Here is a 23,731-nt window from a genome sequence, read left to right as displayed (position 1 = left end):
TGCACACAACTTAAAAAATTAATTTAGAATCAATATATTTATATTGATTTATAATATAGAATCAATATATTTATAATCAATATAGGGCTCATTAAGCAAGATCTCACCCAGCTCTAAATAACTTTTGACCTTCCTTACATACACCTACAGTCATGAGAGATGTACAGTCTGTTATAAAAAATATTCAATGGCCTCTGACAGAAAGTATGTTTGGGATAGTGACCTCCTATCAGTTTCAGAATAAGTTCCATTACAAATAAACCAGCTTTGAATTTAGTAAATGAATTTTATAAACAACAACAACAACAAAAAAGTAGTTCTCCTTTCTTTCCATCAGCAATGAAGTTTTTTGTGTTTTTTTTTGACATATTGGATTTGTGCTATAGTGACTACGTAAGTATTTATATGTATGTATGTAATCCTATAATTAAAGACTTCTGCCATTAAATCTTCACAATGAGATCTGAAAAAAAAAATATTTCTCACTGAATTAGAAGCAATACAGCAAAGTGCAGACTGGTTGTTTGAATGCCTGGCTTGCTGTGATTATGATCAATATCACTAAGGGAACAAAAAGAGAAGGTCACTGATTTTCTCCCTCAAGACAGGAGTTCACATTCACTTTTGTCATTTCACTTTGCAGTACTGAAGATGTCTTGGTGCTGGTTTTATCTGCCTCTCCATCTTCTCATGGCTGCTTGCTTGTGTCATTCCATTAAAGCACCCACCAGCAGTTTGCAACAGAGCTTCAAGAGCAACCTCTTCAACTTCTACCACTCTCTGCTTCTTGCTGATGGTAAGGAAACCACAATTCACCTGCTGAAGGATATTCCTAAAAGGTAAGAGCATGTCAGTCACATCTGTTCTCAGCTACTCCCCTTCCCTATGACACCAGTAGCTGCACACTACCAGCACAAGTGAAGAGCCTGCAGAGCTCCATCAGCATCCACTGGATTTCCTGAGACACACCATGCTGTTTCTGCCCAGCTCAAAGCGTCCCCCAATGTTTGTTGTTATTGTGCCCAGTCTGGAGACCCCCCCCAAGACAAAGGTCAGGTTCACATGTGCACTGCAGGCAGCTTTCTGTGGTGGTACAGAACCAGGGAGCTCCAACAGCATACAGCTGTCACATAAACAACCTGGCTTCAGAACCACAGACATATCAGCCTTCCTACATTGACTGTAAGACAATTTTACGAAAGTAGCTACCCCAAAAATCAGTAGAACATGTGTACAGACTTCTCTTATTAGAATGACTTCCATCAGCATCCTGCATGCTAGAAATGTTTTAGTTGAATGGAGCTATTGCTCGCTAAGATCAAATATGCTTTGTATGTGGAAATTCCAGATTCCTCACTTCCTCCAAATAGCTGCAAGATTCGGTGCCCTATCTAAATATTACAACTGGCACTGCATATTAGGCAGGAAAGGCTAACTGATCTGTCTGTTTAAGAAGAGAGGCACTTCACGTGGTTTATCCACCAGAATCCTTTGAACAGTGACCAGCAAGTACAGCTTCTGATGTCCATCTGAGCAGAGCAGTCACGGAGCAGAGGATGAGCCAGATGGTTTGGTCTTGACGCACGCTGCACAGACTGGCACATGGCACGTTACATAATGCCATGATGCTCACAAGAGCAAAACTAGAAGCTCTCCTTTTTGAATGGAAATAGGTATTTAAATCTAAGAGCAGTGAATTAGGCTGTACTATTGTGGCATAACATTAAGGTTTCTACTAGGAATCAAAAAAACAAACAAACAAACAAGAAAAAAGTCAGTGTAGCATGATCAAGTAAGAACCTTATAAGACCCGAAGCCATCCAAGAAGGAAATCAGATGACAAAACTTGGCTTAAGAGACTTGGGAATGTGGAGCTGTTTCCAGTGAAAGTTAACTCCGGACCAGTAGCCACATCCTGAAAGCAAGCCAGACCTTTAGGCTGACATAATCCATCCATAATGAGTAGGCTTGTCTCGCCAACAAGCAAACAGAATTACAATTGCCTGCATTTAACTGCAGAGTGAGTGACCCAAGTCCAAATATTTCTGTGGCTGTACACTGTCAACATTTACGGAAACAACAGAAAAAAAGACCAAAGGAGTGAGACAGGAGGCGGGGCCTTACTGTAAATAAGCAGGAATAAAGAATTTACTGGGGAGACTGATGTCCCTTTGTAGTATTAACACACAGCAGCCTCTGTCACAAAAGGAAGTTAGAACAGAACTGTCTGAACCTGCCAGTGATGCCTGATGATCTCCAGGACTGGCTAAAGCTATTCTATCTTCATCTTACATAGATGAAGTCCTAGATATCCAAGCAGATATGAGCAAACTCAAAGCTTTCACAAACTCCAGTCAGGGAATTTGTGGGGAAAGTGTACCAAATTGCCCCAGTTAGCCAATGAGTGGTTATCTCTAGGGCAGCTTACCACATTCATCACCCAAAATAACCAGGTAAGTATTGAGATATGCTATTCACCTGAAGCATACTAAAATTCAGTGGGAAAAAAAATACTGCCTGTGGTAAGTGGACAAAACTTCCAGCAACTATTTCTGAATTAGGAAAAAACACAGCTTGTGTTCTTCCCACAGCTGAAAGGTTCAGACATCCTGCAACTGAGATGCATCCTGTTGTTGATGCACCTCAAAAGGCAGCAGTCATCTCTACCCACTGTGGAGTGACCACATCAGCAGGGACAACTTTTAGTGGTAAACTTGAATTTCTTGCAGCTCTTGCTTTATTTCTAATCCACTTTTACAGGTACTACTTCGTTCTGGAGGAAGGCAGAGCCCTGGCACCTTTCTCAATAACAGTGACCCCCTGTGATGTTCCCATCGAATGGAGCATACTTGTGCACAAGGCTTCAGCAAGCCTCCTTGGAAAAGTAGCACAAGGTAAGACCTTCAGCCTGCCTGAGCAGAGACAGAGAAAGCCTAAGTTATCCAGAAGGGGTGTTGTTACAGAAAGTTTGCCACAAGCTTAAACATCTCTAAACTCTACCATGGAGAGGACACACATGTCTCCACAGGTGATATTTGCAGTCCACGGGATTTTGTCATCAATTCAAGAAAATTAGAGATTACGTCTATATACATCAAAATCTCAGGGTAATATTTGGGAAATACACTGAGTAGTTCGGGTACCACAAGCATGGATCAGCTTCATTAACTTTGTTCTTTCCCCATTTTCCCTCTGTAATCTTGCCTCCTGTGACCAAGCTAAGCTGATAGCAGTAACATTACCACATTGCAGAACACACTGCTTGTAGCCCTGGATCTTCATGCATTTTTAAAACCACCTTCTTCCTAAGAAAATCTTGCTACACAGCACTATCGAGGCAGGCTTTCCAGTCAGCCCAGCCAAAGGGAAGAACTGTCTCAGATGTTTCTCTGTGGCTTAGGCCACCTAAACCAGTTATCATCTGGTTTATCTCCCAGTGTCGTGCAGAAGATTTACCCATTTGATTTTCTAGGAATATTTACCATGGCAGCGGGCATTATACTGACTTTAGCCTAAGAGGAAATTCCAGGGTTTTTTCATGATTTCTGGAATTATTTTTTTTTAAAAAACTAAGATCTGAAAGCTGCCACTAACAAGTTCTTTCCTGTCAGACAGCTAAACCCAACTGAGGAGTTCAAATACTGTTCTTTTAGAAGTGATGTTTTTCCTTTTCATAGGAGACAGAGGCACAAAACTAAAATAAACTCCTTTCATAGTAGTTTAGTCTCCCTAAAGAAAAATACCTAAATAAAAAGCTAGTGGAAGAAGAAAAATGTAAGTGCATCAGGCACATTGAAGTTCAAGCTTGTGCAAGCTGTGGTTTTATAATTATAGTCTTTTTGAAAAGAGTTCCACAACTGCACTGTTAAAATAAAAGCCACTCAAATTTTCTGTTAATAAATGGCCAGTAGCAAAAAGCATCTTTAGGTATAATTATTTTCAGGAAGGTAGGAAGTAGGATGTTCCCTGACACAAACAAGGAAACCTAAGCAATGTGCTTTGACATCTATGAAAGCAAAAGTTACAGGTCTGCTTTTTTGCTTGCAGGTGAACATGATACACAAGATATCTCAAACACCCAAAAGGCTACAAGCTTTGTGTCGACCATTTTCAACTACAAGGGAAATTCTGTCGAGACTTACATGGGCATGTCTTCTCATTCTGCCCTCTACATGCTGGAGTTCTTATCCACCGAGCGTGATACGCATATCACTGTGTACTTAACAACTGACACAACGTCTGGGCACCTCTATCCAGAACTGCCGCTGGATCCACGCTTAGATGTGGTTGGCATTGGCCATACAACAGTGACTCTGACCTGGAAACACAGTCCCTCTGTCTTGCAACATCGAGAAAACATACAGTACTGTCTCCTAGTTAATGAAAAGCACAATTATAAGAGCTTGTGTGCTGCTGAGACAGCAATCAGATCTTCTGGAATGAAACTGCCAGCTACATTAGCTTTGTCCCTGTCTCCGTACCTTCTTGAGCCACAGCAGGTGATGATATTGTCCAACAGTGAGTTGAGCATCATCAACAGAGTGAGCAGTGGGGAAGTCAGGCAGATATGCATGGGTACCAAGAACACTTACACTGTGCCCAATCTCAGTCCCAGCACTCAGTATTATTTTGACGTTTTTGTTGTCAATCTGCTCACAAATGCCAGCGCTGCTTACACTGGGACATTTGCAAGAACTCTGGAAGAACCTGAACCTAAGGTGATGGAACTGAAAGATGGGAAGGTGGTTCAGGTTGTCCTGGATGGAAAAAAGCAGAAATTCCACACTCTGCAGTACCAAGCGAGGCACAAGAAAGTACAATTTACCTTTCAGTTGTGCCGTGGTCAGGTACGGGTTCACATAACAAAGAATGGTAAAACAGTGGCATCAGAAAACATTTTGGGACTGAGATATTTGTCACTGAAAGGAAAGCTGCTGGACACGTACCTGGTGCAGCTGAGGTCCACAGAGGAATCCAACTCTTCCGTGAAAGTACAGGTCTCCTCTCAATTCAACAAGCCCTTATTTCCACTTCTTCCAGAAAGCTTAAAGATCAAGTCTTTCAGCAAACTGAGGACCTGCAATTCCGTCACCATCGCCTGGCTAGGAACACAGGAGCAGAGCAAGTACTGCGTGTACAAGAAACGGATTGAAGAAGATCAAGTGTGGACGGAACTGCGGAGCACAGACAGGTGCTCTGGACCTGAATCTCGGCACAAGTCGGAGAAAGTGCTGTGCAAGTATTTCTATGATGTCAATCTCCAGCGAGCTGTCACCACTGAGACCATCAAAGGGCTGGATGCCGGGACGCTTTACTTGTTTGATGTTTATCTCATCGGGCCATCTGGCATCCCTGTCAGATATCACAGCAAAGTTGTGAAGACCAGGAAAAAGTGCTGAAGGTTCTTCGCAAAATGTTTTGGAATGAATGACAACTTATCAAAACCTATGCCAATCCATGCCATAGTCCAGACAGTTTAATATATGTTGACAAAAAAAGTCTAAAGCTGTGAGATTCCGCAGAGGAACGATCTTAGGTTAGACCATTATGCTTACTTGTGCATCTTCTCCTGCCTAAGTTTTTCTCAGCTGTCTCATTCACATAACAAAAACAAACTTGAAATAAATCCATGTACATGGAAATAAAGTACCCACAGTGGCACCCATGAGAAATAGATCAGTTACCTAAAATACTCCTAAAACCCAACACACAAGTGATGGGAGATGCCTCTCAAGGAGCACACATCATTATTATTGAATTCCCACAGAGTTTTCCACAACATGTAACTCCATCACTTAATAAAGAACTGCGAGACCCAACAAGCAAAACTGTTTTTGAGAAATCCAACTTCCCTGCTGCTTGAACAGTTCGCAGGGATGGAGACAAAAAGAAAAAAAAGCCGCAGAACTAGTGTCAAGCTGCGACAGCTCAAGTAGTGCAGGCTGAAATACTTTCCCTACTGCCTGCATGTTTGCTTGGTTTTCACTTCTAGAGAGAAACTGTGCTTGGGGAAAAAACTTGGGCCAGGAACTGCTTCTGCATCCAGTTTTGCTGGGGAGTATAAAAATACAGTGCTCTGCTGCTACCCATTGAGGAAAGGAATAAGTAAGGAATCCAAGCATTTCCTTCCCAATAAGTTTTTTGTTTTTTTTTTTCCCTCCAATCTACAGTTTCTGATATCAAGCCTATGTCTATTCCTGTGTGACTCCTGAGTGTGATATACTTGCTCTTTATATTCCCAATCCAGCCTATATCAATGAATGTGTTGCTTTATCAAAAAAGTAAATGTGGTTTTCCTTTTAGATATCATCGAGGGAGAAATATTTGTAGTAAAAAGCCTGACAAACTTTATTTGTTGTCTTCGTTTCCTTGACTACCTTCCTTAGATGATACATGAAAGTACAAAAAATACTTGAAGAAATGAAGCCTTGATAAAAAGCTTATCCTAAATTTCAATTATCAGCAGAAAATATTTAGCACATAGGTCTGGAATTTACATATATAGAAATACAATGTCACTGACCCAGTGGTTGCCAGAGAAGTCTTGCCTGCTGCAACCCTTCTATCTGCAATTACATTAAGCAAAGTTATAAATAATTCCGTTACTGTACATTTCACAAGTTCACTTCCAGTCGGTGATCATCAAGGTTGTAGTTTACTCTGAATAATTACCTGCAAGCATGCTTGGAGGCACTTGGTAAGAACTGCTCTGTGCGTTCACATAGGATTATGCATTTCCTGCTCCAAAAACTCCGTAACATCATGCTAAAGGGGCAGGTTGCTCAACCCCTGCACAGCACATCCTGTACCTTAGCAGTCTCACTCCCAGACGAAGGGTTCTGGCCTTCCCATGGGATCAGCTGCAGTATCTGGGCTTTGGCTAGGCTGTAAATTCCTGCAGGCACTACTGTAGATAGAGCAGTGCCATGGCAGGAGCCATGTGCTGTGACCCCCTCCCTACACTCCGCAGGCCTTTTGACTAATTACGGGGCTGGCAGCTGCATCGCCTTTTTCCAAGGCAAGCCTTCTCTTCATTTTGCTCCAGCCAAAATGAGCCTGAGCTCAAAGAGCAACAGAGGCCACCTCTACTTGGAAATCTTTGTGTTTTCTTCTGCCTTCTTCAGTCATTTATATTCTGGATGAACTTCACTTAGATGCCCTACAAATCATTAATAACCAGAACAACAACAGAGGAGTAGGAAGTATTTTTGCACATAGAACACAATTATTCCTCTGCCCCTAGGCTGTGAAAGCATTAACCCTTACTTTTGTCCTGTACACAGAGGTGTCACAAACATGTCTCTGAAAGAAGACCGATGAGTTGGCACCCTGCCTCTGCTGAGGAATATCCTCCATAACAAAACTGGCTTGAGACTCCTCAGCAAAACTTTGGTTTAGGGCTGTAGCCAAGAAGTCTGAGAAAGGGATCTTCATGGGAGCAGCAACTGCTGCTACTAGGAGGGCTCACAGAGGAGCTGCCAGCCCCACATGCGTAAGCAAAGGCCCCAGCACACAGGAGGCGGCGCTGAGCTGCAGAGAAGAGCATGCTGTGCTGTCAAAACCCCTTGCCTCTGTTACAAGCAGAGCAGGCAACCTGTCATCAAGGTAACAGCCCACATTGCCCACATGTGCAGCCAGGCACAGCCCGTAACAGAGCCCAGAAGCAGCAGCAAATATTCCTCCCCATTGATCCTTCCACAGCGATTCACCTGTGTGCACCAGGCTACAAAGCTTTGGTGAATTCTCTCATGCCCACAGCCTGCTCAGAGGCAGCCCTGGGGTGCGCTGGTTGAAGTCAGGCACCACCTCGCTCCCTGCTGCCTTGGGAGTGAAGCCACAGAGGATTGTCCATGAGGAAGCCAAAGGCACTGCCTAATACCACTGGTGCCCGCCCTGCCCCTGCCAGCTGCTCGGTGTGCACCCAGAAGCTGCTTGTTCCCTTTCAAAGCATTTGGTCATCTTCCCATCTTCTCTCCCTCCCTTTGGACTAGTGCTTGGCTACTGCAGCCTCACCACAAACACTTAGCCCATTTCCCTCCTTTCTTTTTAAGCTTTCTGCACAGTCTCTTGATGAAGTTTTCAGGAATCTGCCCCTCAATCTGAGTTACATAGGAAGTGCAGACATCTTCACGAAGACTTCTAAAGTAAGGTTTTGCTTTTGTGGATCCCTTAAACTAAGCCCTCAACAGCTTTATCAGGCAGAAGTATTTTTCCTAGTGTTCAGTGGTTGGTCCCAGCTTGCATGCTTCCAGCTATCCTACAAGTCCTGTCACAGCTGACATCAAAGCCTGAGGTCACACATCACTGCCCAGCATTTTTACCGAACTGCTCCCATTTCTAAGTAACCACTGCACATGGTGAGCAGCAGTTGGGAGCACCAAAAACAGACAGGACAAGTAATAACAGAAGTCAAGCTTCATATCCACATCTCCTTCCCCTGGGGGCTCAAGCCTCGCAAATCATTATTTGCCTTCTGGATAAGAGGAAGAGTCTGAAACAGTGCAATGATGAAGCACGGACTCTAAGTTTGCCGTTGTGTACACCTGTAAGCCACAGGCCTGCACAGCAAGGGGCTCTTCAGCATTTTTCAGTATTTTGTACAGCTGCTAGAGACCTTGAAACAACTTAAAACTGTAATAACAGCTCATCTCAATCATACTTTGAAGTAGACTGCTACTTAAACCCAGTCTGTCACCAGTTTCAAGGACTGATGACATTTATGAGTTTCACACTAACTGACATTAAGAATTTTACCCTTCCTCTTTCCCCTGTATTTAACAGCCCATGTATTCAACCCTTGTTACTTCAAGCTTATTAAAAGATGTACATACCCTTTAAAGTAGATCCAGTGGTCTCTTAGAGATTGTTCCCTTTCTGCTTACAAATACATCCAGGGATGCAGCCACAGCTTTGCGCAAAGGAAGTATTTTCTTCATATCCTTGCATGGCTATCTTTCCCTGACTAATGTCTTCCCAACCTGAATACTTGTTTCTAGCTTAAAGAACAAGCTAAAAATACTTTGCTATTTTGGCCCCAGGTTCTGGACTGAAATCCAGCTCACTAATTGCTTTCGAAGACATGGAGCTTGTGTTCATGTACATGTATGCATATCGCCCCCATTTTGGGCTTTATTACTATTAGCTTTTGGAGGGGGGCAGGATAACAGGGGGAGAAGTGTTTATGAACCTTCGACACGGTGAAGCATCCTGGCCAAATGTGGCTTTGCACAAGGCTTAGAAATCTAGGAGCCAAGTAACATTAATACTGACAGCAAGACCTAACCAGCGACCCCAAAACGCCAAAGGCTTTCAAGGGTTGTTAGAGCAACTGAAGCTCTCTGGCATTTAGAAAAAATGGGTAATGCAGTAGCTGGAGATTCCTTCAGCAAACACACAAAAAATAGATTTTATCTTTGGGGATGCAGGCGAACAATAGCTGCACAGCAAATCATTATTGTTGCCTGTTCTGCCCATGCTGGATTTGAGATATCACAGAGTGACAAAGGACAGGTAGGCAAATATGTTTGCCAGCAGAACACCAGGTATTTCCTGGACACATTTGTCAGGAAATAAGAAATATTGTTTAAAAAAAAAAAAAAAAGCTAAATTTACTAAAAGATGCAAACACTACGCCACTCTTGCATTGCACTGTTCTCAAGGAGCCACGAAATGCAGCTCGAGGAGGAGCCTGGAGGATGCTGTGCCATCCGCTGCTGGGGTGAGCTGCTGTCCCCTGGCAGCTAATGCTGAGAGATGGGTGGGCATCCTGGCTGTGGCCAGGGCTGCGAGCACAAGAGGGCAGGGTTAGGCAGTAAACAAGAGGCAGGAATTTGATAAGGCTCATCAGGAGCTAATACTTTCTCAAATTTAATAAGCCAAGCATCTTGCTGACAAGATTAAGGCACAAGAGACAGAACACAAAAAGCTACTAACTTTTTTTAGTCCACATGTTCCCAGATTTCTTTTAATGTTTAAAGCTGAAGGGCACAAAAAAGTGATCACCGAAGAACAAAGAAAGAATAGACATTTGCTGGAAAGATTAACACTGGCGTGCCCAGCACTACAGAAAGTTTAAAGGCTGCTATCACTGAAGGAGGAGTCAAGGATCCTATGACAAAGATAGTCACAAAAGAGCACTAAGGACAGTCACATTTGGTATGTTTAAAGTGGTGAGTTACAGTTCATGCATAACCTGCCCAGCACGTGATCCCTGGCATCCCCTGACTTCTCCTTTAGTGCTCTTGCCCTTTCTCACCAACACCACTCTTAGCAGGGCCTTACCTCCCACCCAAGCTTGCTGTCACACCAACTCTCTGGGACGCCACAGGAGACATTCACCACAGACCCCAGTTTGTCACGTGTTTGTTCTTCAGGGATTTTGTTCACTGGTTATCTGTCCTCAGGAGATCCTTAGAGGATATTCTTCCAGGGACTAAGGATGCTGAGTCTCTGGTTAAAGAGCCATCCCTAGAAAACCGCATACTGCTCCTGTGCTGCTCTTGCTCTCTCTCTGCAAAGCTGTTCCCCTACCTCACACTTATGAAAACACCCAAACAAGGCTCATCTGCCTTGAGATGAGAGCAGATTAGACACAGGAAGCAAGCATCAGAAAGTGCCGTGTCTTTCTGCAGGTACTGGCACAGTAGTGACACAGGCAGGGCTCAGAGGAAGACTTGGGAGTTTGAGAAGTCTTTCAGACTCCTGTAGTCATTTGCTCTGAAAGCAGAACCTGGTAGGAAAGGAGACCTTTTTCCAAGGCAAGGGTCAGGACAGAAAAGCATGAAATATCTAAAGCTAATGAGGTACAGGTTGAGTTTGTCAGACGCTTTTAAGAAAAGGAAGGGCCTTGCTCTAACTACTTTTCGCATCCTGCTCCCATTTGTTGAGCTTCTCTACTGATTCATTTCTGTCCCTGAGGTTCAGTGCCAGCATACAAACCCACTAAGCAGCCTCTGGTATTCCTGTAGCTCGTGACTCATGCACATAGGAGAGCTCAGCGTGCAGTCTGCACTAGGACTGTGACTAAAGAAGTACTCAGCCTCCTTTAAAGGCTTCTGTAAACAGCCACGCAGAGCACACTACAGGTACAGTGCTGGAAGTCAAGGATTTCCCATCTCACAGAAGAGTTTCATACATGTACAATAAAAACACAAAACCACCACAAACTTAGGACACAACCCACCTCTTCTGTTTCCAGTGTTCTCAGGAAGGTGAGGCTGTAGCAAAACCACATTTTCCATTCTGCTCCCCAGCTCAGCTTCTCCAGCCATTGCTAAGCTCCTAGGTTAATTAACAAGTCAGAGGTCAGCCATCTGAGTAGATCCCAGTTACATGGCTGCAGAGAAGCAACTTCTCTGCCATGTCCCCAGGGAGGGTTTTGTAGGCATACCAGAGGCAAGCACAACCAGCAGCTTGACTGGCTTCCTAGGCCTCACCAAAGTCAGAAGGATTCGTGGCTGAACACTGGTGGCACCTATTTAGAAAATTATTTCAGGTGAACATTTCTGCATGCAAATAACTGGCATTGTGATATACTAAGTGCATCTGTAAGATGGATAGGTGGGGTCTGTAAGGCCTTCTCCTTAACCTACCAACAGACAGCACTGCTGGTTCACATTGTCTCCAACAGGTTTGCGCTATGGGGATAAAATAACTGCTGCAGGATGAGCAGAACTACTGCTGTTCGCTGCAGTGGTGCCACCGTTTATCTCCTAAGGCTTCAGCCTCTGAACTCCTATAATGAGCAATTCCTTCCTTCACCTTCTCTCATTCTTAATACATAGAATGCAGGTGTACGTATGAGCTACAATACCCAGCTGGAAAACAAATTTTTATAGTATCTTGGGGCGATCAACATTATTATCTGGGACCAGCTTCAAGCTTTTTAAACATGAGTTGACAGTGGAATGTCAGCAACAGATTTATGAAGGATCACAAAAGCAGGAACAAAATTTACTTACAAAAAGCAGGAAGGCTCAAGATGTTGACTGTATACAAAGCAAATTTTAACTTGGGGGATTATTTAGCCTTTTTTTCCAGATAGGAGGACCCCAGCTGAAGGGGAAGCCAATACTAAGGACTGACTGCGAGCAGTGCCTTTGAGGACAACAGCAACCCACAATTACCCAGAGAGAATGGCTCCTTTATCTGCAGTTCAGGGAAAGAAATAATTTTATTATTGGATTGACCTAAAAAAATAATCAAAGATCTATGTTCAGGCAGTTAGTTTCGTAACTGGGCCAAAACCTCTGGTTTTGTAATGTGGCACAATCCTTTGAAAGCCAGGTTTCCAAAAGCACAGTGCCAGTTTCTCAGCTGAGACTGAGAACCCACAAATTGGCCAGACCATCAGAAGTGCTTTGCACATATCTCCTATTGGGACAAAATCTTTTAAAATCTGTCCATAAGTCAATGAAACCACAATGGTTACATCTGCAAACAATTTGACCCGTATTTTCCCTAGTCATGATTATGCAAAGGGAAAAAATGTCAGTTCTTAGCAACTGCTCAGTCCTTGTTATCCATACATACTGACCCTCAATCTAGAATACCTGTGAGAGCGCACAGTATGATTTTGTTTGTCCCAAAATGGAATCACAAGCCACAGAGGAAAAACAAGTCACTTCCAACCCCAAAATGCAACTATTTCACAGCAAAAAAAAAAAAGAAAAAAGACTTTCACGTTGTCCACAATTAATCGTCTCTAGAAGTAATATCACAACTGCTATTTGTGCAAATTGTCTGTTTGCAAGGGTAGGCTATTCTTGAAGAAAAGACTTGAAGATAGAATCAGAAGATGATTCACAACATGAAAAAAATCTGTAAATCTATTGTTCAAAACCAGACAGAGCGGAAGTCAGCAGCTCACGTTGCAATGGGTGCAGTTACTTCTAACTACAATAACTGACAATTGGATTATTTTAATAGCCTTCTGAGACTCATATTGGCAGCAAACCTAATATTTCAGCTATTTGGATAAAATTGTTCTTGCCTCTAGGGTATTGTTGTTTATTTGCCTCAACTCTATTAATTCCATCTTCACCAGGTATTCAGAAAATGTGTGATAGCAGAATTGATCAGTCGAAACATACTGAACATTCTTTTCCAGACGATTGAGAAATAATTCACTTAAGTAGTTCTCTTGCAACATCTTTTGGCTACGCTGTCCCTCCCACTAGCTTCTTACAAGGATAGATAATCACATCTTATTGTCCCATCACAGTTTTTCTCTGCCGACTTTAGCAAAATATTCACATAGACTTATTTCATTTAGAGCAGGAGGTGACATTCTTTTCCCCGATTCTCCATCCCATCCCTCTCCAAGAACAGTATGTGTAAATTGTCACTCCAAGGCTCAATGACATCTTAGAGTAAAGCATCCAACCATGAAAGCATATTTAAATGTAAGCAAGTGGAATAAATACATGGAAAGACCAAACCCTAAGAGCATGAGAGAATGGAAACAAAGAATTACCTACAGCCTTCACACAGGAATGACCAGATCCATCTCTTCTAAGGGTTACTTGGGGTAAGTCAAGATACCTGCTTCCAGGCTGTCAGGCATCCATGGGAACCTGACCTCCTCTGAGTGACTCCCCAGACCCTGTAGAGGTTCTGGATCCGTTTTCCCTTGCAGCCTCCTCTGCCTCATGCCTTCCCCCACTGCTGCAGAAGCACGAGGTTCCCTCCACATGTCCTCCAGCATACTGCCTGCCCAGCAGAGCATGTTCACTGGGCAGCTACTGATTCCACAGATAGCACAACTGCTCTGAAGCATACAGAGGTTATGCAGATGGTGCAAGATGAGTGGCATTGGTGCCATACATCCATACTATACCTCCCACGTTCAGAGGGACATATTCCGGCTTCCTGGAAATCAGCGTGGACCAACAAATTGTGGAGTTGTGGCAATACAGAAAAAAAAACAGCCACAAACCTAGGATCTCTATCTGAATTTTCTGTTCCCAATAAAGTAATACTGAACTGCAATATTGAGTTTGTTTGGCCTTGTACAAAATTATGGGTTTTCAGAATGCAGCTTTGATTTAAGGTCTGGTTGTTTTGGATCAGGCTGGTATCCAAACCCTTTAAGAATCAGTTCAGTTATAAGTTAAGGAAGGAGTAAAGGATTTACTGTACTGTTTCATTTAACAATGAAATGTTTCGACTGGAAGCAATTTGTCTGAGTAACTGTCTTTTTACTATACGTATATTCAGGTCACAGCACTGATCCTTGCAGACCTCAGTGAAATAATAAATGTGGTGGGTTACCATTGTTTATTCTCAGTATAAAGTAACTGTACAATTTTACCATTAGATGGCACCAGAGAATATTTTAACATTTACACAAAGGACCACTGAAACTGAAGCCTGGAATAGTCTTAAAGCAGATGTAGCCACTAAAATTAAAAAAATACTCATCTTTGCAATGCATATGAGCACTTTAATTACTTGACTATAAGTGATAGCTTTACACAGCTCATCAGAATGCAAGTTACAGCTAAATCCATGATTTCTTTATTAGCAAGTTTTTTTTTCTCTATTCTTACATATGAGAAGTATTTGATGTAAAACTGCCATACAGTTTGGTTTAAATGAGATGAACTGCTTTGTAGTGTTTTATTTGTCTTGGGGAAAAAAAACACATCTCTGCCCAGATAATTCCAAACACAGGCTATCAAAAAAAGCACTTTCAAGAGTCCCTCTGCATACCTGGTTCAGTTCCAGCTAGGTCTATGAATAATTTACCAGTTAATGAGCTCGTTCTGTTTATGAAATAATACTCTTAAGAATACTAAGGCAGGACATAAGCAGTAGCCATATGTTTCTTCTCGAATTCCAGCTAGACAAATGACCTGAAAATTGCTGTTGCAAGAACTTCTAAAACATATGGCTAAGTACAGGGAATTTGTTAGCTTCTTGTGTCAGATCCAAAAGTTTCCAATTATCAACAAAAGATGGCATACCAACCCAATTACTCCTGATATATTCCAGTCAAGACAGATTCCAAGTAACCATAGCTGTGTGGGTGTATGTGGTTTGAAATAACAGGAATCACTGAAAATTTAGTGTAAATAAAAAAAGTAGACCTTCTACATATCACATCCAGACAAATGTGTCCCAGTGTGCTGAATGTGCTTTCAACAGGAAGCAGGAATTTTTAGGCTTTCTACCAAGGCTGATTTCAAGCCATCATAAACTATTAGAGGTACATTTACTTTCCAGCACTACAGAAAACTCCTGCACAGCTTATTTATTTCATTTGTCAACAGAGTGGAAAAAAATACGCTTCTTACGTAAGATGACAAAAATGTACCAAATCATTTTCAATTTTTTTTTTTTTTTTAAATGATTAATTGCAGATGGCTTTTTAAGACAACATCCTTGTAGTGCTGGGTAAACATGAGGCTACAATTAACAGTCAGAACACTGGTACATTATGCACATTTCTGATTCATCTGACTAAGCAACCGAGTCCAATCCCGTGCTCTTACTCACAGGAGTATTTAGACCCAGACTATGAAGACAGTATTTTCATACCAGGCCTTAAGCAAACGATCTCTACATATTCAACTAAACAGTAAGAGATGGAAAAATTATGTTTACAACAAACTGGAATTCATAGAACAGCTAACGAAAAAAAAAAAGAAGGAATACACTTGTAAGCTAAGTTACATTTCATATACATACCAAAATTACAGTTCAGTCATCTCAAGAGCTATATCAACTGTCAAGGATTACTTCTGTTGTACTATGTGGGTCAATGCCAGTCTATTCTTCGGGAACTACTTTTCCAGGTTAATTTGTTTTAATCACATATTTACCATGCAAAGAAGATAAAGGTCTACATTCATGTTACATTTATGTTTGAATTCTGACTATTAAAGACCGACCCAGTTTAGATCCTTTATGTTTATCTTCTAACTACTGCAACTGTTCTAAAGTTTAAGCCATGGGTGGTAGCAAAACATACTAAATAATTATCCATAGGCAAGCCAATTAGTTACTGAGATGCTTGCCCTTTTGTCAGTCACAGCTCCCCTTGGGTCAAGCTGTGCAATCCCCACCAGAGCAGAACCTGCTACACCTCGCACCTCTGCTTCACTCCGGTGGGAGTAGGGCCTGACTAAAGGCTGCTGAAGCATCCCTAAGGGTCCACTTACTGAAGGAAAAGCACACTGCTGGGGAAGTGGGAGGGAACCCCCCCAAAGCCCACAGAACCTCAAAATTCCCAGGCAAGCTGATCATGAGACTGACCCATTTCAGCTGAATAGAACAGTGTGAGGAAAAGTCATCTCAAAACACTTAGCACAGACTAAACATTAACATAATCTCATTTACAGAAGATGTAGAACAGTCAAGAAATGCAGTCTTCTCCTAACAGCTCAGCTTTCACTTTCATTAAATTGAAAAATCACTAATTTAACTAATTCCTCACGTATTATATTGAGAGTAGTGCCCCAGCTACTAATGAAAAGGCAGATTTTTAAACCAATCTAAGGTGTCATGATGAAAAAACAGCAAACATTTTGTAGCTGCATAAGTTATCTTTAACTGCAGTAGGAAAATTCAAGAAGTGGAGAGTTGGTTTGCTAACTCCATGCTATTTGAATCTAGATGAACAATGTAATTCCCCCCAAACAAGAAAAAAAAAATTACTTTATCAGAGTTAATAGTATCTGGCACTGTTCATAGGAATTTCCAATATTAACCCACCTGTAAACCAAAGAAAACATTTTCTCATAGCTCAGGAATCAGTGTCATGGCAGCTCATTTGTAAGACACTGGAATGTTGCTTGTGAAACTCAATCTGGTATGAGCACATGGAGATTTTTCAATGATTAGCCATTGTTTTATCAGCTCCAGAACAGAAAAAGGTTTCACAAAAATGTTAATGGTAACGAACCGGCAATGCTTCCTGACCACCAGAATACCAGTAGCCAAAAGGTTTTCTAGGCTTCCTTATACACATTTTTCTTACTAAAACATGGAACGAGTATTCAAAAGACTGTGCCATGCATCACAAAACCTACTTCTAATTCAGCAACAATCCACATACCAAAAAAATTTGTCTCCAGCGCACAATATGCTCCTGTCCAGTTGTCAACCCTGGGCTCTCAGACCTGCACCTAGTAACAGCCAAATACGTATTTTTAACTCCTCCTTTTCCCGCTATTATTTTTGTTGCAGATTGTACTTTAACCCTGAAGCACATTGTTTTACATGTTGTAGTTTGAAGTACATGACTGTTCCAACAAGAAACTTAAGCAGATGCATAGTTTAATCCCATTAGTAGGCCTATTGATTTTGGTGGATTTATTTGTATACATAAAGCCAGGAAGAAGCATCATAGTGAGCGATGACCTCTTTACAATCCTGTACTTACGTATTATCTAGAATCTTCTAGCTATCTGAATGTCAATATGTACATGATAAGCTTTAGCTATTTCAGAAAAGCTATGTCCAGGATTTCTACAGTATGAGCTAAACATCGATACCATGGCACTACAGAGTACCTCTCCCAGGGACCTGAATCCTGCTCTCCTCCTCCCCCCCATTACAGGCCGGTCTTATAACTGATTACACACAAAGTGGATAAAAGCAGTCTGCTCCAGTACATCTGCATAGAGAATCACTCCAGTAAATAGTCCACTGGTGGATGTGCAGTTGTCTGTGATGCTGTATTGCTGGACTGTTTCCACATATAAATTATTATGCATCTCATCTACTCACACCTCAAGACCCACATGCCCTTTGCCACTCCAGCACTAACATGTTACACAAAGAGTTCAGGAAGGGTACAGATTAGTTAAGCAAGCATAATCTAGTGCACAGCATCTGTGCAGAAGCCCTTGTGTTGCATAATTACCATGCCCTGTAAGGAAGAGCCCCCATCTTTGTGCTTTTACATCACCCTCTGGAGTCACGCAGCTCTTCACTTAAACTCCATCAGCTCTAAGTGTCCGTATCCCTTGCAGGGTGGCTGTGTGGAAGGACATTCCTCTTTGTTAGTTGGAACTGCTGCCTCACCTCCTAAGATTAATTTGGTCCAGTGGTCTCAGACAGTGCTTTGTCACTAGATATTAAGACTTCAAATATGCAGAAAGGGTCAGATAAGACACTCAGACTATTTTAGTATAAAATGCATAACATTCTTAGAGCAAAGTGTGCAAGACTCCCACAACTATTTAAGTTAATAATTAAAGGGCCTTCCCTTAGGGTTAACCAAGTCAAGTTAGTAATTCATCTCATTTAAACATACACATACTAGGATAAAAAAAAAGAATGGAAGACTAATCATTTTGTACTTCATCCATGCATAGCAGCATATCATAACTGCATACAGAGGTGCAATGTGAAGCTAGAAAAGTAGAATAAGCCAAACACTTTGGTGGCCGTAACAAAAAGTGCAGCAAGCCACATAGTTTAAAGCCATCCAAGCTTCCCGTTCCCCTTAGATCACAGCACAAGACATACCTGCATATAAACTACTCTGGTGACCACACCAGTTCTTCAAACTCCACAGCATTCACTCAGAATGCAGGCAGACCAGTACATGTAAATATAATGTACAAGTAACTTTGCAAATGTCTATCTCCTGTATGGTGAATTCTGGCTGGTGGTCCTAGCCAGTACTGCTCCAAGCAATGCTTGAAAAGCAAACTTATTCAACTCTTACATTGTTCACAGCTTTGCAGAAGAACTATACCATAGTAGAAGACAGGAAGTGGAAAAACCATTTACACTGGCACTAAAATAAATTAGGTGCTGATTCCTATTGCACATGGATAGAATTGAGTGTCTATTTCCTTTTTTTTTTTTTTTTTTTTTTTTGAGAATCCCATTTTTAAATATACTGACCCACACCAGCTAAATTCAGAAAGACAATCCCAACAGTCTCCAGCTTAGCATTTTGGAAATCTGATCTGATTCTGCAAAGCAGATCTTTCCCTTCTGCTGACAGAAAATTGCTCAGCAGAAATATATTGTGTTAGTGTGGTCAACCTTACAAGAGAATACTATTTACTTGGTGACTGGAACATTTAGCTTTAGGGAAGAGACTAGTTGCTGCCTCTTAGCAAACAGTACTTTCCTGCCAAGCCTAAGTCTGTCCTCATCTGTAGGAGTCAATACATTGCACAAAACAAAAGGAGCAGATCCAGCTGTTAAGCAGAGGTGCTGTATTTCCTAAAGGCAGTAACCATCACTCCCTGCAGGTGACACATCAGTCACCATGTTAAAAAAAAAAAAAAAGCAGGGGAAAACCAAAAAACATGAACTACACCCCTCATAGAAAATGTGAAAATCAAAATAACACAGAAGCACAGCACTAATCTCAGAAGCAGGAAGAGTAAGATTGGAAAGATAACCAAATATATACCAAAACAAACTAATAGTGCTTTTAAAACACATAGGGCATAAAAGAATAGCCAGATTTGTCAATAACATGTTACAGTTTTCCACAGGGAAAACTAGCAAATGCAGTGTATCTCAGAATAATATTACGATAAGCCTTTAATGAAGTTCCACATAACATCCTTATAACTAGGAAACTGTAGTAAGGAGTAAGCATGTAGAATAAGACCATACAACTGTCTGAAAAGCAAACTCAAAAAAAAAGTCTGTATGCAAGTCATGTAAAGAGCAGAAAACAGGAAAAATGACTAAATTAAGTAGAAAGTGGCCTCTGAAGGTCAAGCCTATAGTCCCATGTTCAAAACAGTGCCAATTACAACAGGTTGCTCATGGTCATGTCCCGAAGCAATCTGTTCAGGACTGAGAGTGCCAACCTGTGCCCACTGCCTCCCGTCCATTCATTACCTGACTGCTCCTTTGAAAGAAGTAAAAGAGCTCTCAGTCAGGCAGCACTGCTAACCACAGCCACACTGAGTTTGGAGGTTGAGCTAAAGGCAACACCAATTGTTCACAGAAAGTACCATTAAAAACATTATTCTAATTTATAAATAAATGTAACAATTATGGCCCAGGCTATATTTTTCAGAGGAACTCTATAGCCACGTATGATCTTTGTATTTACAGTATAAGCTCAGATTTGTCTTTACTATTTATAACCCATTCATGCAATAAGATAGCAATCATTCCTATGTAATCAGTATCTGACATAAATTCTTTTTATTTTTTTTTAAACAGCAGTAATACAAAAATTAGTCCAGAAATCTTCAACATGCTTTTTTAATAACATTTAAAAAATAGCAAGATCAGGAGTCAGGTATTTATTAGGCTAAGTAAAAAACATGCCTCATGGTATTACCAAAGAGTATTTGTTACACTAACATGACTGGATCAAATCTTTATCTGTTGCATGTGCAAATTCATTTATTTCAGCATGTCTGTGTAAAAACGTTCAAGAGAAAAAGGTATTCCTTCATGTCACTGAAGTTCTTGGACATTTACAGTCACTAACCTGATAAAACACTATTACAGACTCGTTTTAGGAATGTAATTCAGTCATTTCAATGCTTCCTGTCTCTGCCTCTGTGGGCTAGTAAACTTGACTTCAACAGTATGGTTACATTAACCTAGCTTTGCTTGCCATTACTATGATGTTTTTCTTTCTTGTGAGTACTATGAGTCATTTCCTTAAATCTTTGCTGGTTTGGCTGCAGTCTGTAGGATACTAGGAACTGCCAATGCTCCTCTTCTCTTCCACTTCTGTTTTTAATTCCACCGTGTGCTAGAAGCATTTCTCTATTCCATGTGTTTTATCTAAGGTATTTTTGTTGAAATAAGTAGATTTTCACCTGATGTAAATCATCCAAGGTCAGCTGTCAGCACAGCTTCTTTGAAGCTGTCTAAGTTTACACTTGTTGAAGGTCTGAGCCCTATGTTTTATTACTATTTTGATAAAGCCCTTGCAGATAACTAGCCATTTCCCATGCTTGAAAACATGGCTGTACTACTAAACTGAGCGAATAAGTGGAAAGAAGTCTTTACACTTAACCAAGTCAGTCAGGTCTTGATACATTTTTGATGACATAGGTCTTCTACATGCTCCTAACACTTGGCAGGGGGAGGAAAAACACACAAAAAAGGAACAAGAATGTAAGTACATGAAGTCTTTGACCTCTGGACATAAACAAGTTTTTATTCATTTATTTCCTAACTGGGTCACATATAGAGTTCATACAAAATTGTAGTTAATTCAGGAGACCTGTATTCTACATCTGACAGATATAGCTCAAGACAACAGGTCCAGAAGAGATTAAGGAGAGGCAGTTTTCATCTGCTTTGAACGACCTGGGCACAAAGCAATTGCCATTGCTGAAATGGTTCTTGTTGATGGCAGACTAAAATACACTGGAGAAGTGTAAGACACCAACTGGCATCCCTCAGTAAGTGTCTGCTTCTAAGTGTTACACAGGTAAGGAAAAGAGATCTCTGCTGAGAAGCAGGTAACATCAAAGAACACATTCTAGCTCTGTCTAAAGCCTGTATACGGACAAATAACGTACCCTGGCCTCTAGTGGTTTTCCTCGTAGCATCCACAGGACTGTGCATGTTTCTAATACCATAGCACCCAGCTGCAAAGCCTGGTTCCCCCGTTCCTGCTCTTAACACTCCTCCCTATTTAGGTCAGGGCTGCATTTGCCTCAACAAACACACTAGAAAGCTAACAGTACTTTCTTCATAGCCCATGTTTCATACCTCCATCAAACTAACTTATTTTTTCTGAAAATTTAATCACAGAATAGTTCCTTGCACTTGGATAGCCAAACACCCAAAATGGGAAGAAGCCTTTCATACTTTGAAACTAGATATCAGAATAATCAAATCACAAAGAGTATAATAAAGCATAACAACTGAAACAGAAAAGACTGTTCATATGTATGCTTACAGAGCAATTTGTACAGCTTCAACACTGCTTTCACAAAGCAATATTCAAAATTCAGCAACATACTAGGCTAAATTTAAGGGATAGCTACACAAACAGGAAATAGAAAGTACTTAGGGACATTATCTTCTAAAAGCATTCTCTGTTCAGAACTGGTACAGCAAAACAAAGCAGTGCAAAACAAAACAAACAAAAAAAAGGAATAACACACAAGAGAGAGATTTTAGCTATCAGTTTCTTGGTGCTTATAACAAGACACTCTCTCTGCCTGTTAGTACTTCTTGCATGTCTTCTCATAAGGACAAGAAGTTTTTTGCTCTCACAGATAGTCAGCTGTTTAAGTTCAAGGACCTTTTCTTTCACTTCCTCTACTAGGTCAAACATTTACTTCATCTTTGAAAACAGCCCATAATAAGTTCTTCAAGAATCATGCAAAAGCAAAGACATCAAAGCAACTAAGAGTATTAGGAGGAGAGGGGAATTGAATAGAAACTGGAAGGTCTTTTTTAAATGTATCTTCTCCCCCCAGTTCAATGACTTGATAGAATACCCGGTCTGCTTGAATCAACACATTTTAGATAAAATAAATTAAACAAATTCTTCAATATCAAAAGGTAAAGGATAGTAAAATATATATATATATATATGTATATTTATTTTTTTTATATGACTATTAATTCCCTTTACTTTATTCAGTTATTTATACATGCGTGAAGTAGATGTGTCACTTCGACAATAAACTGCTGGAAGCTCTGAAACACCAGCATTTTACCCTGCAGGAACAAGTGAACATACAAAGCCAAGGAGAATAGTGAAACAGATACTCAGAGTTCAGACTGAAGTTGGTGAGGTTCTCTTTCCAACACCCAGAAAGCAGTATTTGTACTGCCCTATGTTACTGAAAAGCCAGATTTAAAGCTTGGTGGAGTGCTAGCATCACTTTCAGTCACAAGTACGCAATTTAAGTTTGCAGTATTGACACTTACCCACTTGGCAGATGGACTCATTTTTTTAAAACAAGAACAACTAGCTAGTAAAGCATCTTCCTATAACAGGAAAAATTTTATCAGAAAGCAGCAAGAGCAGGGCTGCTCTGTAAGGCAGGATAAGCCAGAAACACAGCAATAGTATCGCACCAACCTAAGTGCAATTTTCTGTTACCTGAACACAGCAGAAAGAGCAAGGCACAAATAACACACCCTATCAACAGAATTAGATGTGGGTCAGTTACGAATCACTATGACACACATAAGGAGTCCAGCAAGAAATAGCAAAAAAACAGGAGGTACAACTACTGACTATCCAAGCCCCAATCCAAAGTCCAGCCAAAAATCAAAGCCAAGAGCAGAATAAGAAATACAACCACCATGTAACCCAAACCAGGAGCAAAGGCTCAGGTCTGGGCTTACATAGAGCTCCTGCACCCCTGGGTGGAGGTGGAGCCCCAGCTGAAGCTGGGCAATTGAGCATATCAGTGCACTCAGCTGCAGTCAGTTCTGACAGCATGTGTCAGAGTATGGCTATACTCTGTATACTCTATAGGGAGAGATGAGTAGCTGTGCAGAATAAATGAAAGCATGTGTCAATCTCTCTATTATGAAATAGTGACTCTCAAAGTGCTAGCAATCCTTAGTAATGAAATCAAGTGTTAGGTTTACGTTAAAAAAATCCTCAAATCACATTTTTCTGTTTGATTCCTGGTACATAACCAAAGGCTGATCTCAGTAGCTATCAGCCTTTACTGCTGCAGTGGAAATGAATGAATTGCATTCATTCATTTTCATACAACATGGAAGCCTTGTATGACCAGAGGTATCTGTGCAGAGTGAAGGAAACTTTCTCATTGTTGTGGGAGCATTATAATGATGTAGTCAATTT

General features: G+C 41.0%; 1 protein-coding gene and 2 long non-coding RNA genes across 5 annotated transcripts in view; 1 reads left to right on the top strand and 2 right to left on the bottom strand.

Annotated features, from left to right (window-relative positions):
* LOC137859559 (uncharacterized) overlaps positions 1-23,731 on the bottom strand; it is a 100,160-nt gene that overhangs the window by 69,004 nt on the left and 7,425 nt on the right. The window lies entirely within an intron of this gene.
* On the bottom strand, positions 38-23,256 carry LOC137859649 (uncharacterized). Its single transcript, XR_011098433.1, has 6 exons — positions 23,015-23,256; positions 22,840-22,899; positions 11,961-12,147; positions 11,390-11,473; positions 11,183-11,280; positions 38-832 (listed from the first exon to the last, which is right to left on the bottom strand). It is a non-coding gene; the product is annotated as an uncharacterized lncRNA (long non-coding RNA).
* LOC137859648 (protein NDNF-like) lies at positions 652-6,343 on the top strand. Its single transcript, XM_068688977.1, has 3 exons — positions 652-839; positions 2,761-2,894; positions 4,048-6,343. The coding sequence occupies exons 1-3, from the start codon at positions 652-654 to the stop codon at positions 5,397-5,399; spliced, it is 1,674 nt and encodes a 557-aa protein (XP_068545078.1). The 3' UTR covers positions 5,400-6,343.

Source organism: Anas acuta, chromosome 7 (genome assembly GCF_963932015.1).
Source record: "Anas acuta chromosome 7, bAnaAcu1.1, whole genome shotgun sequence".
In the NCBI taxonomy this organism is placed as follows: Eukaryota; Metazoa; Chordata; class Aves; order Anseriformes; family Anatidae; genus Anas; species Anas acuta.
This window is presented reverse-complemented; position numbering and strand designations above follow the sequence as displayed.

Coding starts and splice junctions, on each gene's coding strand:
- LOC137859648 (XM_068688977.1), top strand. CDS start 652: ATGTCTTGGTGCTGGTTTTATCTGCCTCTCCATCTTCTCATGGCTGCT. Junction 840..2,760: donor CTGAAGGATATTCCTAAAAG/GTAAGAGCATGT, acceptor CCACTTTTACAG/GTACTACTTCGTTCTGGAGG. Junction 2,895..4,047: donor CCTTGGAAAAGTAGCACAAG/GTAAGACCTTCA, acceptor TTTTGCTTGCAG/GTGAACATGATACACAAGAT.